This window comes from Haliotis rufescens, unplaced genomic scaffold (genome assembly GCF_023055435.1).
Source record: "Haliotis rufescens isolate VD_foot unplaced genomic scaffold, xgHalRufe1.0.p SCAF_22, whole genome shotgun sequence".
In the NCBI taxonomy this organism is placed as follows: Eukaryota; Metazoa; Mollusca; class Gastropoda; order Lepetellida; family Haliotidae; genus Haliotis; species Haliotis rufescens.
Genome location: NW_025963913.1, coordinates 10,769,505 through 10,785,586, shown reverse-complemented (window position 1 = coordinate 10,785,586; position 16,082 = coordinate 10,769,505). Strand labels below are relative to the sequence as shown.

The 16,082-nt window shown below is 40.4% G+C and overlaps 2 protein-coding genes across 6 annotated transcripts in view; one reads left to right on the top strand and one right to left on the bottom strand.

Moving 5' to 3' along the window:
• The window catches only part of LOC124146392 (leucine-rich repeat-containing protein 74B-like), a 442,719-nt gene that overhangs the window by 222,446 nt on the left and 204,191 nt on the right, over positions 1-16,082 (top strand). For all 5 annotated transcript variants that reach the window (XR_007222720.1, XM_046516658.2, XM_048401501.1 and 2 more), the window contains one exon: positions 4,639-4,725. Coding sequence is in view for 4 of the 5 variants with exons in the window: in XM_046516658.2 (XP_046372614.2) it covers positions 4,639-4,725 (87 nt within the window). In the remaining variant the exon portion in view is untranslated. The remainder of the gene's footprint in view (positions 1-4,638; positions 4,726-16,082) is intronic.
• LOC124146396 lies at positions 10,828-14,813 on the bottom strand. The gene is made up of 3 exons (XM_046516665.2): positions 13,824-14,813; positions 12,990-13,044; positions 10,828-11,105 (listed from the first exon to the last, which is right to left on the bottom strand). Exons 1-3 carry the CDS (start codon positions 14,034-14,036, stop codon positions 10,957-10,959), a joined length of 417 nt encoding a protein of 138 aa, XP_046372621.2. The 5' UTR covers positions 14,037-14,813; the 3' UTR covers positions 10,828-10,956.

Below are 16,082 nucleotides of genomic sequence, written 5' to 3'. Positions count from 1 at the left end.
TGACAAATACTTGTTTTATTCAAAATTTCATTTAATATTGTTTTCATTAAGTTATGTGAAATCATGTGTGAAGAGATACAGCAACCACGGTCAGATTACCGCTTTTGACGCATTGTTCAACCATTGCATCAAAATTCTTTGAAGTTGTATCTCTGGTGGAGTACATTAATTATTTTCTGGTGTTTGAACTTTGAATTGTTTTTAAGGAAAGTTAGAGAAAGTTCCACTTTGAAGATGAACAACTTCAGTAGTCTTGTTATTATAAAATAATTTTGACTGTTCCAAAATCATGAAAGGTTCAATCTTTACATGCTTTAAGTCTTGTTTTCTTATCACTGCGTATCGAGATACGTATCGTATCGTGACCAGAATATCGAGATGCGTATCGTATCGTGACCTTCCTGTATCGTTGCAGCCCTAACCATAAGCATAGGTAGTTACACCATCCTTATCAATCCATCTCTTTGTATCTAAGGGGGATAATGATGTCTTGTTCATTCTTAATCCATATATCCTGTGATTGATACTTCTTAAAGTGTTCATCTCATGTTTGAATGTTCTACCATTGAATCATGCTTCTTTATACTGTTCGTGTTTGATATGCTTTTTATTATATGTACTTGCTGATGTCTCATTTTTAGATGTGATTTTGTTGGAAAATATGAGTACTGTTGTGGCTTCTACATGATGTTTTGCGATGTTGTTAAGAGAATACATGATCCTGTTAAATGTTATAGCTATTCAAATGCTTTTTTGTGTGATTTGACATTAAAGGTCTGTAGTATGACTTTCAGTGATCATGTTTATGAGGTTTGGTGGAGCATTGTTTTTATTGGACCCTAATCACTTTATGATGGTTGGGTCTCTGTCTCAGCTCCATAGCCGTGACGCTGGGAAAGGGCAGCATGTAATTAATGAGAGTAGGATATATCATGGAGGATACACTTGAGGGAGAGGGTTCTACTAATTACCGTACCACAGGAAAAGACCTGTAGACGTGAGCGCGGGGTTGTGTGTAAGATGGCCGTTGCATAATGGCCGCCATGAGTGATAAACATTGAGCTAAAGCAGAGTTGTTTTCACGGGCTGGTTGAATACATTCCCAGCGCTGCTGTCCATATATCTTCTACTTGATCGTAGATACATCACTCTGGCATTTACAATATATATTTTTCAACGTACATTAATGGTTTACTAGTTATATCTTTTAGAGTATTTGTCAATTGTGATGAGCTTACAAGCAATAATTGTAATTTGTGGTGACATATAAATATAAAACGTCTCATTTAAAACATGAAGTAAGTACGATAGTAAATAATTATATTCAAATCGCATTAAAATACAATGATAACAAGATTCATATGTATCCCAAAAGCCTGTATTCCACATTCATAGCCAGGAGGAAAGCTGCTGACTAAACAAAAGGAAGAAGCTTGCCCTTACATATATGTAGAGACATCTGAATATGACTATATATGCAAATGTTACGATACTGTACCTATCTTCACGAATTATTAAAAAATGGGCATAAAGTTCACGGAGACGAAGGCTATAGATACAATACTATATTTGATTTTTAGATGATAAAGTACATCATTTGATAATAAATTCCGTTATTGATATCTAAAAACCGATTTGCCATATTAATAAACATTTCATGATAAAACAAAATCAAATGTGTGATAGATATTCATTCTTTAGTATCCATAAATGAATTATTGATATCATATAACGAATAAATAGTAAAAAAGCGCCCTATATATTGTTCTATGTGGATTGTATTTAGTAACGCGATTGCATCACGGTTATAGTGTTAATTGCTAGTCTTTTTTCTGCACCATCATTTCTTTCATCTTATGAAAAACTTTAAAAAATGGCAACTTATAATTAACCAAGGTAATAATACTTAACCGACCTGCGTTTATTTATCTCCCTGTCATTATTATCGTTAACATGTGTCTACTTTTAAGTGTATATACTTATGCCATACATCATACTGATTAAGGAATGACACATCATCGTGAGATATATGTACTCCATACACATGCAGCACAACGGTACTTTGATTCTATAGCACAGAAAATCGTTACCCATTGTTTTCAGATGTCATTCAGACAAATAAGTCAGGTGTGACAGTTATCACAATCTCACCGGTTATAAAGATTTGATACATGCTGACTGACACTCTTGATGGGTCAGTGATTAAGACAACAGATCAATACACACGCTTCCGATTCAGTATGTACGTATGATTACATGGCTGCATGTATGATTAAATGTATGTAAATTATGTATGTGTATTGATGTGTGTGCGTGCGTGCGTGTGTGTAAATGTATGTAAGCCTAGATTACAAAATGCATGCTTCGGTCGTTTGAAGCCAGAAGGCAGAGGTATTCCCGGGAAAGAAGCCTACTCTCGCAGTTGGTCACTAGAGCTGAAACTACTCGCGGATTTTGTTTTGAATAAGGGGAATGGAGCAGAGTAACCTTAGGGATTATCGGCTGTTGTGTGACAACAAAGCTTCAGAAAGATCGACGTCCTGTCCCTATGAACAATCCTACAGATTACGGATTGAACGTCAAAAGTGTCTGTCAGGTTTCTTAAATTTTAATTACTTACTTTTGCTGGAGAATATGTTTCTTGTACAAGCGCTATAGAACATGTTAACATAAAAATATATGAATGTTGAAGCTGGGCTTCACTTCAGTTTTCCTTTATTTAGCAAGCCCCTCATACTGAAAAACAGCCTACTATATCCTGCTATGCTTTACATCTAACAAAGCTATACATTACTAATATATTAGGGCTTAATTTTATCTATATTTAAAACTTTCTCCCTCTAACAAAATCCATATGTTCTAGTATTATATTTGATATATCTGTATTTACATACATACATCATTTATAATTTATAGTCAACATATATACCTCTAAATCTTTACTATACTCTGTAATGTAATGTAATACTGTTACATTAACACCCCCCCCCCCCCCCCCCCCCCCCCCCCCCAAATCAAGTATGGTGGTTAATATCTATTAAATAAGCATATTATTTATTATTCAACCCACCTACCCCGTCGACGAAATACAGGACTGTGAAGTTGATGTAAAACCTAAAACTTGATGATGATAATAAATGAATGTTAATGCAACAAGCGTTGCGTGTGAAGATATATTGAATACATTTGACACATTAACATATTTCAACACCTTTTTTAACTGTAAAGTTAGATACATTTAAACATAAGTAGCATATAACCGTTGAAATTAAAAAGTCTACAAGAAGATGTATTTCTTATAATAGAAGGTCCATAAGGGTATTTAGTATTTCGTTATGAAAAAATAGTTCTCTTGATGTTCAATACTGGACATTTCCCCACACCCCACTTTTTGTTTGTTTATGGTAAAAGTTAATAAGAGGAGGTTTGGTGGGGGGCTAGAGGTATCTTTTCAGAGGGTGTTATTTTGGCATTACCCACTATTTACTGGAAGATATTGGAAATGAATATAGACTGTCATGTTGTCTGACTACAGATAGGATTTGTTATGTTAACAATCACTGGGGGTTTCACATTAGAGGGGATTTTTACAATTGACCAAATGATCCTGCTGAGTATTGGTGCTTAGTGATGTCAAATGGAACGTTTTATTATAAGAGGAAATTGGTAGTGAATACTTAATACCATCTATACAGGATATCTTCAGGATTTTTAGCCCTTTCTTTCTCTGTGTGTAATTCCGATGGAAAGAAGTCACTCAACCAGTTCATGCATTCCATGGTAAACAAAGATCAGACTTGGTTAGAATCTGTGTTTATCCGCGACAACTTCCCACTGGTGACATTGTAGTAAACTTGGGAAGTGGTGAAGTGGAAGAGATTTCTGTAGTGTGCTACATATTTTGTCTTATCCATCAAATTTGGTACGAGTTTTCTACGTTAGCTAACCTAGTACTACCCATCAAGGAGTGTTGATATTCCTACGTCCAATCTTTATTAACCATTAATCTTTCGGGAGCTAGCGGATAACTGTTATGGTCTTTATATAACGAATTTGGATATTCCAAGTCAACTTCTAGTATGTACCCTTTATCGGAATCTGAGGGGATATCCTTCACTTCGATATTATTCACATCGACCCACTCAAAACCACTTGTGGGTAAAGGTTGAATCATAGCCCATCTGTACAAATTATTGGCGTCGAGATATAATATGTGCGTATTGGGTTTACTCGGATCATATCTTTCCACTAATTTATTATTAGCCTTAGAATACCTTTTCACCGCCATCGATATACCACCTTTTAATCCTTTCTCAATAAACAAGTGCATATCGTAATCGGTGAGTAGTTTTAGTTCTACACCGGTCTTCTTCAACAATGCATCTCACGATAGTCTGGGATGGGAATAGTACCATGCTGGGTCCAAGCCGTATTGTTTTAAACATGTCTTTCTAAATATCTCGAATATATCGGCGAGTAACAGTACATAGGTTTTAGCAGTGTATGCTTAGACCGTTAGATTGGTGGTGAGTCCTATTTGTGCAGCATCTTGGTATTTTGGCTATTAAATTATTTGATCAAGTTAATTATCCTCTTTGCCACAGAGAAACACCTACATAAATGTTTTCTGTGCTACAGAATGCCAATGATGGTCTGACTGATGTGGACCTCAGCTGGAATGCTATTAGAAACAAGGGTGCAGTAGCCATTGCAAAGGCTTTGAAGGTGAGACATGTACACAATCTCCTCTTGAATTCTGTTTTGTGTTTCAGAAGACACATCTATACCTAAAGAATCTGTAAACTTAAGAATCTGATCACTTTTTGTGTTGCACAATGTATCCTGTTAAAACAAGTTGGGAATCATGAAATATAAATGCTAATACTAAGTATTAGAACAAAGATAAGTGTTGACTACAAAATCCTATGCAAGAATGTTTATGTCTGTTAAATGCCAAAACACATCCTATAGTTTGCATATGCTGCACCCAGTAGCCTCACACATGTGCATAGGGTGTCATTCCTGATTGTAACACTTTCAAGGAAGGTCGGTTAATCTCTGTTGACCATTATTTGTGACAATCCTGTTGTTTCTGCTTATCATGCAGCAGTGATTTACTTACTTCCATTCATTGTTTGTGTATGAATTAGCAATGCAGCGTCTGCAATGCATAGAGTGTCTACAGGCTATTGGCATGCTGGAAACTGGCAGAAGTTAGCATACAGTGGCAGAAGTTAGCTTGAAGCATACATGTTCAATGTTTCACAGTCTGTGATTAGCAGAACTGGTACCCCGTTCAGGGCATCCCAAGTCAACGAGAAGAATACAGGATCGATCGATTGATCTGAAACCAGGATCTGTGAAATCAAGCTCAAAAGGCAAATCAGGCTACTGGAGTACAATTTTTGGGTCAGACGATTAGAAATTGTCTACATTCAGCTCATCTCCATGATTGATGGCCATGTGTTGTGCCATCTGTTACAAATTGTTGTATTGCAAACAGTGGTGTACACTTCGAAAGTAGGGTAATTATCTCTGGTCATGTGTCATGTTTTTACATGAACCTGAAAATTCACTTTGTACTTCCTTCATAGATGTACCGGTAGGCGTGTCATTTCAACACTGAAATGAAAGTCAAGCCAGAGTCAACCTGAGACGTCATGACAGATTAACTGGATCAGTTATGGTGTGGGATGGCATCACTATGACTGAGTGAACCCCACTCCATATTGTTTAAGGAAGGCTCACAATCGGGACAACATACTGATGCCCTTTTGTTGTCCTATTTGCAAAGCGTGCGAGTCTACGTCCCATGACAGTGTTCGTACACACTGTGCACAAATTGTCAATACTCACCTTCAGCAGCACAATATCCATAGAATGCCACCATGGCCAGGAATGAGCCCAGATCATTAGCCCATTGAACACATGTGGGACATGACAGGGAGATGTGTGGAGCAACGTCATAGGCTGCTGACCACATTGGCTGAACTGGGCCAGGTGCTGCAAGAGGAATGGAACAGACACCCTCATATTGCCATTGGGAGACTGATACACAGTAGGAATTGTCGAGTGAATGAATGTTTGACAGATCATTGCAGTATTACACACTGCTGACATGAAAAAATATTGAATTTTCCTATCTTACTGTTGTGTTAGGTTTGTTTACATATTGTGAGCGCCAATGTGCATGCACTATTACGTCATACCTCCTATGCTCCAGCATCAGGAGTGACATGACCAGTACCTGTGGTCAGTTACGAATAAATCATCGTTCAGTTCAGACGTCTTGCTGCTTGATGTTCCTCCCAGTCTAGGTGTGGGTCGTACAAGTACCTGAGCATGATGTGCAGTCTTACAAATACATTACAGTGGCAACGAGGATAAAAACTTCAAAGTATGGAAATATTACGTGCAAGGTTGAATTTTACAGTAGGCCAGTGCAGGGTTTTGCAAATGATAGTGGGACTGCTAGTGATCATCACAATGGCAGGCGTCATTGGTGAAGTTGGACAATTTGACGAAAATGAGGAAGAATGGTCGTCGTATGCAGAAAGAGTGATTCTGTTCTTTGACGCAAACGAAATTCCGAACGAACGACGAGTGCCCGGATTTCTTTCCATGCTTGGCGGCAGAACATATGGAGTGCTAAAATCTTTACTTTTGCCTGCAAGACCGCAAGACCACAGATTGGATTACTTAGTGACACGTCTACAGAATCACAACATGCCCAGACCACTAGTCATTGCAGAAAGATACAGATTTCACAAACGGATACAAAGTGAAAGTGAAACAGTTGCGCAATATTTGGTTGCATTGAAGGGACTTTCGCGAAACTGAGTTTGGCGTTACTTTAAATGAGTCTGCGGGACCATCTTGTGCTTGGTTTGAGAACTATTCCAATTCAAAGGAAATTGTTAGCAGAAAATGACCAGACTGTTGATCAGGCATTGGCAATTGCAAATTCTATGGAATTAGCATCCAAGGACTGTGATGAGCTTAGCTGAGGCGGTGACAAGAGGCACGGATCTACCGAAGTGTTTTCGTTCAACAGCAAACCTAGGACTGGAAACACTAAGCTCTGTTATTGTTGCGGTAACTCATTTAACCTTGCCAACAATTGCAGATTTAAGCATACAGTGTGTTTGTTCTGTATCAAACGAGGCCATCTGCAGGCAGTTTGTCGAATGAAAAGTTCGGGTTGTGACCCAGGATCAAGTTCAAGGTCAACCGGACATGGAAATGTAAACAATGGCGGTAAGAAACCAAATTCTTTTGTAAATGCCATTGACACAACTGACAATGATAATGATTTCATTATCGATGATCTATCGGAGTGTTTGAATCAGATGTTTGCCATGCCCGGAGGTTCTGGGGTCAACATTAATGGTACTGACCTAAGAATGGAACTGGATACTGCTTCGCGAAATTCCATCATAACTGAAGAAGTGTACAAGGATCGCTTTTATGGATGTGACTTGGTCGAGTCCACAGTACCTTTGAGAACTTACACAGGTGAGCGTGTGGCATACTGAAAGTTGATGTTGCAAATGGAAATGACATGAACAAGTTGGATTTGCATGTTGTAAAAGGGGAAGGGCCCCCTCTGCTAGGTACAGCCTGGCTACCATATGTGGACATTGATTGGAAAAGGCTAGGTGATGACATTCACATGTGTAGTGAAGATTCAAGTCAGGAAAAGTTGGAAGAGATACTTGTGAAGTACTGTGATGTTTTCTCATAAGAAATTGGTACAATTAAAGGTATTAAAGCTCACCTGTCTGTCAAAGAGGGAGCATGAAAGCAAGGCCTGTACCTTATGCTTTACAGGACAGGGTGAAGGAAGAGATTACAGGAATGGAGAAGAATGGGGTATTGATTTAAGTGGATCACAGTGAGTGGGCAACTCCGATTGTACCTGTTATGAAAGGGGATCTAACAGTGAGAATTTGTGGTGACTTGAAGTCTACAGTGCTACTCTGGCTGGTGGAAGAAAATTTTCGAAAATAGACTTAGCACATGCATATCAACAGATGGAAGTTGATACAGATTGTCAGAAATATTTGACAATTAACACACCAAAGGGACTTTACAGGTATACCCGTCTTGCTTTTGGCATTGCCTCTGCACAAGCCATATTTCAGGCCACAATGAACCAGATATTGCAAGGTTTGTACAAAGTATTGTCATCAGGATGACATTTTAGTGACCGGATCAAGTGATGAACAACATTTCAGAAATCTAGAGGCAGTGTTGAAAAGGTTGCAGGAATATGGTTTGAGAGTGAAGAGGGGAAAGTGCCAGTTTTTTGTCGATTCAGTCAAGTATCTAGGTCATGTAATACTGTAAAACGTGAAATTAACGTGAGCGTGAATTAAATGCGAAAAATGCGAGTGGTCTTTGCAGGGTTAGAAATTGGCACTAGTCCTGTAGTCCTTGCCAAACTGGCCAATAGTTAAGGTATCATAAGGACTAGTAGAAATTTGCCAATTTTAAGGGTTTTGCTATATGTTATCATTATAAGGACTAGTTTCTACCCCTGGTCTTTGCTCGCATTATTAAACATCGCATTTATAACACTAAGACATTTTGGATAGCAGAAATACCAACTTAGACATACGCTGAAAACAAACAACTATGTATTCCAATCAATGTTTATTGAGCAGCCCTTGTAACAAGTACATAAACAATGTCATTCAAACACTAATTACATCCTGTGAATTGATACTGCTGGTGTGAAGACAAGCGTTCTACTCACTCATGTCATCACTTATCACACCTGCAAGTCCAGACAGACGCCACCCAACACAGTGTCTTTGCTCTTTACGTCTGCATCAAAGGCCGACACGAGCCAGCGCGCACATATTGTTTTAGCTGAAGTACTCTACTCAGCGCTAATAAGCAGTGCTATTTGGTGTGTGATTGGATAAATGAAGGTTGGATTAAGGTGAGGATTCTCCTGTAAACCTGACAGAGGCCATTTGGTTTAGATATAAATCCACTGATGCTTGAGAGGAGGTGGTGTCTCATTCATATTGAGTCGCATTTTTGGCTAGGGGCCAACGGTCGCATTCTTTTGGAGACGCATTAATTTCACGTTTTACAGTAGATAGTGAGGGACTTCACACTGCTAAGGATAAGGTACAGACCTTAACTGATGCTCCAAGACCAGAGAATACACGCAACTACGATTTTGGGTGCTGTGAACTATCATGGACGGTTTTTTTTAGCATTTATCTACTGTACTACATCCACTAAATGACTTACTGAGAAAAGATAAGAAGTGGGCATGGTCTTCCCAGTGTGAAGAAGCTTTCAAGAAATGCAAGTGCATGATTGCCAGCTCGGATGTGGTATGTCATTACGATCCTTCACTACCCATACGCCTTGCATGTGATGCTTCGTCATATGGTGTTGGGGCAGTACTATCACACGTTACAAGGGATGGTTCGGAAAGGCCCATTGCATTTGCTTCCCTCACACTAAGAAAGCTGAGAGTGGATATTCTCAAATAGACAAAGAAGCTTTGGGGATTATTTTTGGTGTAAAACGGTTTCACCAGTACATTTATGGCAGATATTTCAAATTAATCACAGATCATCGCCCACTGACTGTTTTGTTTGGAGCTGGAAGACCGTGCCTACACTTGCGGCGGTCATCCTAAGTGCATATGATTATGAGATTGAGTATAAGGCATCAGAGAAGCATGCAAATGCTGATGTGTTATCCAGACTTCCACTTATCAATGTTACCAGGGTGCAGAAAGAATCACCAGATGACGTGGAGATGTTTTACAACCGACAGTTTGAGCAACTACATGTACCAGTTACTACTGCTGATGTTAGAAACGAAACAAGACATGATCCTCTACTGTCGCAAGTGTACACAGCAGTGATGAATGGATGGACAAGAGAGCATGAGTAAGATTTCATGATGAAAGCATATCACAGTCGAAGGTTTGAACTCACTGTACATATGGGCTGTGTGATGTGGGGAATGAGAGTAGTAATTCCCTCTAAACTGTGACAGTGTGGCAAGAATTACACACGGGACATTTGGGAGTTGTGAAAATGAAATCTGTAGCAAGAAGTTATATTTGGTGGTGAAATAAAGGGGATTGCCAAGACATGTTCAACATGCCAGAACACCCACAACAATCCACAGTTAGCCCCTGTACACCCATGGGCTTGGCCGTCACGTCCATGGACCCGCATTCATCTTGACTTTGCAGTGCCATTTATGGGTCACATGTTTCTGTTAATTGTAGATGCATTTTCAAAATGGCCAGAAATTGTAGTAATGAATTCTACATCTTGTGCTACAGTGAAAGAAGTACGAAAGCTGTGTGCACAGTTAGGTTTGCCACATCAAGTGGTTACAGATAATGGACCGCAATTTGTGTCAGAAGAGTTCAAAGCATTTTTGAAATGCAATGGTGTCATACATATTTTGTCAGCTCCATATCATCCGGCTACTAATGGACAAGCTGAGAGGGCAGTCCAGTCATTCAAACAGGCCATGAAGGCAGCTAAGGAAGACGGTGGATCTGTATTGACAAAGGTTGATCAGTTTCTGCTGGCTTACAGGTCGACTCCTCATTGCACTATCCGTGAAACTCCAGCAAAGTTGTTTCTGGGTCGAGAATTAAGGACAAAGTTGGACTTGCTGAAACCAGACATTCAGTCTGCTATGTCATCTAAGTGGGCAGGTCAAATGAGTGATCCAGCTGAGACTAGAAAACTGCAAGTAAACCAGGAGGTGTGGGTGCGTGATTATCGTGCACATGACAAATTGATCCCCGGTGTTGTAGGGAATTAAATTTAAGGCAATATTTCTGTACACAGTCATTTATTCAACAACCACCGCCGTTAAACACATTTTTCGAACAATGTCACAATTCCAACTGACCGCAGGGAAGGAGGACAAATATCACAAATTTCACATTACTCCAAATCATCATTCAAAAGGTTTGGCTGACCCATTCAACATATTGTGGGTGACCGACTGTCCTGACTGTACAAACTTGACCAACATTCTGATTGTCATAATGTTCACTGATTTACAAAGTTGACTGAATGACAGACTGGTACATTGACTGGCACAATCTGTAAGAAAATAAACAAAGCCTAAATAAGTATAAAATTCAAACCAAATTAAATTAATCTACAAAAGAAATAATACATTAATGTGAAAATAGCATGAAAATACCATATTGTTACACCATAATGCAGACAGCATTGTTTACATAATATACATATTGTTGGATTTTCCCGATTTTAAGCAGTTACAACGATCAAAATCTTCCGCCGATAAAATATACAAAATTTACCTTTTCATCCCTGTTGTAAGATGTATTAACAATCTTATTTCGTTTATATGTAAATCCCGTTTCGTCTAAAGTGCCAATGCCACTTTTGTACTTACTGTTTTTTGGCGCTAGTAATAAAAGCATGGCGACCATCGCCTATGAACCAAAACATGTCATCGTTTACCGTTCATCAAGCTTATAAACAAGCAACTATCATAACATGGTGGCAGCGGTGAACAAGATTAATCACCAGGATTACGCCATAAGTAGCGGACAGCCCTAAACACGCAAGTTTGACCATCAAACGAACTTTTGCCATACCGGCAAGAAACACGTGTGTAACCCAGTTTCGTTTTCGAACTTTTGGTGTCATCATTAACCAGAAGCATGTCTCGAATTCCTCTTATGGACTGGCAACAGGCGGATATCGGCAAATCATTCAGTTTATTCAAACAGACTTTGCAATTATTCTGTGAGGATGAAGAAATTACTGACAAAGAAAAAAAATCGCTTTGAAGATAAAACGTGGACTTTGCAACGAGGGTTTACGTCGGCTGAACGCTTCAGGTTTGAGTGAACGTGACCTAAAAGATCCAGATAAAATATGGACCTATTTCGAAAAACAACTCAAATTACAAGTTAATTTTAGAGTGTATAGACTTGAGTTGATGCAATTCAGACAAAAGGAGGAAGAAAACAGATGAATTTGTAACCAAGTGCAAGACACTAGCATTAAAGTGCGAGTTCGATGAACCAGAACTTCAAGAAAGAATATTGGAATTGCTAATTGCTAGCACTCCTTTTGAGGCTCTACAACATGATTTGCTGAAACAACCCAAAGGCTATAGTCTCTCCAATGCTCTAGAAGAAGGTCGGCGATATGAAGCGATCAGCGCAGGTCATCGTCAAGTCAAAGAGCTCAATCCAACACCAGCTACCACTGCCGAAGTAAACGCCATCAACCACAAGTATCGAGCCTGTCCGAATTGCGGTCTGAAACACAAGCCGAAGTCGTGTCCAGCTTATCAAGACACCTGTAATGCTTGTGATACCAAAGGTCATTGGTCCAAGTTCTGCCGAAAAACCAAGTGGAAGACATCTCGACAAGGTAGACACAGATCGAAAAGTAGACAGACGGAAACCAGCAAAGACCTTCAACTCAGTTGACAGTAACCATGGTAACAACGATCCAGTTACTACCGATGATGAAGATTACTCTGTTCTGTATCATGCAGTCACCATATCAAACCAATGCATGGATGCTATCGACACAAGCCGTGATTCAGCTTACACAGATCTCAAGGTCAAAGCTCCGATGATCAAAGGGATCCACAGTCTTCGTCTAAAGGTCGACACTGGCGCGGCTGGAAACACTTCCTGTTCGAACATTTCGACAAATGTACGGAGATCGTCCATATGCGGATATTCTCCAACCTGCAGACGGTATCAAGCTCGCCGCTTACAACGGTCTGGAGATCAAGTGTGTTGGTACCATGTTAATCAAGTGTAAATTCAGAGACTCTAGTTTTGAAAATACGCTATTCTACGTAGTCGACGTTCCAGGTCCCGCCATCGTTGGTCTTTCGTCATGTGAATCACTCAACAGTGTGGAAGATCTGAAACAGAAGTATCCTCAACAATTTGATACTATCGGGAACTTTCATACATCTGCTAAACTTACCTTGAAACCAGATGCAGAGCCCTTCTGTGATCCTCCCAGGAAGTGCAGCATACACCTGAAGGATAAAATCAGAGCTGAAATAGATCGCATGGAAAGCATCGGGGTGATAAAACGTGTAACAGAACATACAGACTGGTGTTCCTCACTCACGTACGTCACCAAGTAAATGGCTCCTTACGCATATGCCTTGATCCGTTTCACCTGAACCAAGCTCTAAAAATATGTCCAACCAAGATACCTACCTTGGAAGAATTGAATCCGGAGTTTGCCAAAGCCAAATTCTTCTCCAAGCTAGATGCCAAGGCAGGCTATTGGTCTATACATCTCGACGAGAAATGTCAGCTCCTGACAACATTTAGGACGCCGTTTGGCAGGTATTGCTTCAGACGACTCCCGTTTGGATTATCTGTCAGCCAAGACATTTTCCAGCAGCAGATGTGAGGTGAGGTGAGGTGAAAGTGGGTTTAACGTCGCGTCCAAGATTATTGCACTTATATAGCGACGTGCATGCACGTGTATGTGTGTGTGTGGCTGCTTGTACTAGTCCGGACTGATGCCGATTTATAGTGCTAGCTCACTGAGATACCATGCCGCAGTTTAACATGAATACCCAACTCAGACACAGTATACTGACTCCGAGCCGACCAGTCCTTGTTTTAGGCCCTTAATGCCGAGCGCCAGACAGGGTAACAAGAAGTACAATCTTTTAACGTCTTTTTGTATGACGCGGCCCGGGATCGAACCCAGGACCTTCCACTCTCCGGGCGGACGCTCTACCAAAAGACCACGGAGGCGGTCCCAGCAGCAGATGAACGAGATACTCGAAGATCTCACCGGTGTGGTTGGCATCACCGACGATGTGTGCGTCTGTGGTGAAACTGAACAGCAGCATGATAGCAACCTCATCAAGCTGATGACCAGAGCCAAAGAAAAAGGACTTGTCTTCAACTCGGAGAAATGTCTGATCAAACAGAAATCTATCCCATTCTTTGGTAACTTGTACACCGACAAAGGAATCCGTCCAGATCCAGCCAAAATATCCGACATTCAGAAAATGCCTTCACCTGTCAACAAAGAGGAACTACAGAAATTCCTTGGTATGCTTACCTACCTGAGTTCGTACATACCTAACTACAGCTCAGAATCCAAGGTACTACGTGATCTGTTGAAGGATGCTATCTATGTGTGGGAACCTATTCACGAACAATGTTTTGATCGTCTGAAGACTCTCGTGAATGAAAATTCATGTCTCGCCTACTACGACATGGACAAGCCATTGACTCTTGAGGTCGACGCATCAATGAAAGGACTAGGTGCAGCACTTCTCCAGGAGAAACCAATCGCTTTCGCATCGAAATCCCTTACACCTACACAATCAGCCTACTCAAACATTGAGAGGGAAGCCTTATCACTTGTTCATGGAATACAAAGATTTCATACTTACCTGTATCGACGCCATTTTCATGTTATCACAGATCACAAGCCACTTGTGATGTTACATCAGAAACCCATCAACCAGGCTCCACCGAGACTCCAGCGAATGTTCTTGAAGCTCACAGGATACAACTTTGATCTATTATATCGACCTGGCAAGGATATGACGTTAGCAGACACCTTGTCGAGACTCCCGAATCCTGAGAACACAGCTGAAATCCAACTTGATACCAGAGTGGATGGAATCAGTCTCTACGATGTTGATGATTGTAGCATGGATCTAATCAACTTTGGAACTTCAAAGCAAGAACATCTCAAGAAAGCTACATGTGCAGATACTACTCTCAACCTACTGAAGGAAATGGTACATACAAGCTGGCCCGAGAACATCAAGTCTGTCATGCAAGTACTAAGACCATACTGGTCATTCAGGGATCAGTTAGCAGTTGAAGATGGCATCATCTTTAAAGGTCGTCAAGTGCTCATACCAGAATCTCTTCAGGAAGATATTCTCACACAGCTTCATGCTTCACATCAGGGTGTTGAGAAAACCAGGAAATTGGCTCGTGAATCAGTCTACTGGCTGTTAATCAACAAAGACATTGAGAAATTAATCAAATCTTGTGCTTCTTGTCAAGAACTGATGCCACAGAACAAAGCTGAACCACTGGAACCTCATGAGATACCATCAGCTCCATGGCGCAAAATTGGAACTGATCTTTTCCAAATTCGAGACAAGCACTTTCTCGTTGTCACAGACTATTTCTCAAAATATCCTATCGTCAAGCAGATACCACATCCAGTAAGCAGTCAAGCAGTGACTAATGAACTGAAGTTCATGTGTTCTATCCTGGGTAAGCCCGACACTGTCATTAGTGACAACAGAACACAATATAGTGGGCACCCGTTCCAACAGTTCTGTCTGAACTGGGGAATCACACATGTGACGTCGTCGCCACGTACACTATCCAAGATCAAATGGTCTGGCGGAGAGGATGGTCGGACAGTAAAGCCAATCATCAAGAAATGTCTTCTGAACGGCCAAGACATTGACAAAGCATTGCTACATCTCCGTGCTACTCCCATCGCAACTGGTGAAATGCTATTTGGTAGACCTCTCACTACCACACTGCCCTCCCGGCAGGAAACAAGTGTTTGTGCAGCGGAACAGCGCGAACGACTAAGAGAAGCTCAATCATCCATGAAGAATCATCATGATCGTACCTCACTACATCATGAACTACCTCCACTGCTCCCAGGACAATCTATCAGATTTCACAACCAGGAAACTTGAACATGGATTCCAGGGACTATTGTGAAAGTTTACCAGTACAATCCCAGATCATACATCATTTCAACAGCAGCGGGAAGTGTTCTACGTCGCAACCGAAGTCAACTTCGAGAAACAGCTACAACACAATCTTCACAAACTACAGCAGCAACTAATCAAAGAAATCGCCCTATCAAGCTCTCCACTCCACAACCAGATAACAATAACAAGTCAATAACAACAACTCCTAAGAAGAAAGTCACTTTCGCTACCAAACCAGTCACCAAGCTCATCTCAACTCCATCACCTCAACATTCAAGCAATCAGCCACAACCCGAACAGCAATTGAAGAAATCAAGAAGTGGTCGTGTAATCAAGACACCACAGAA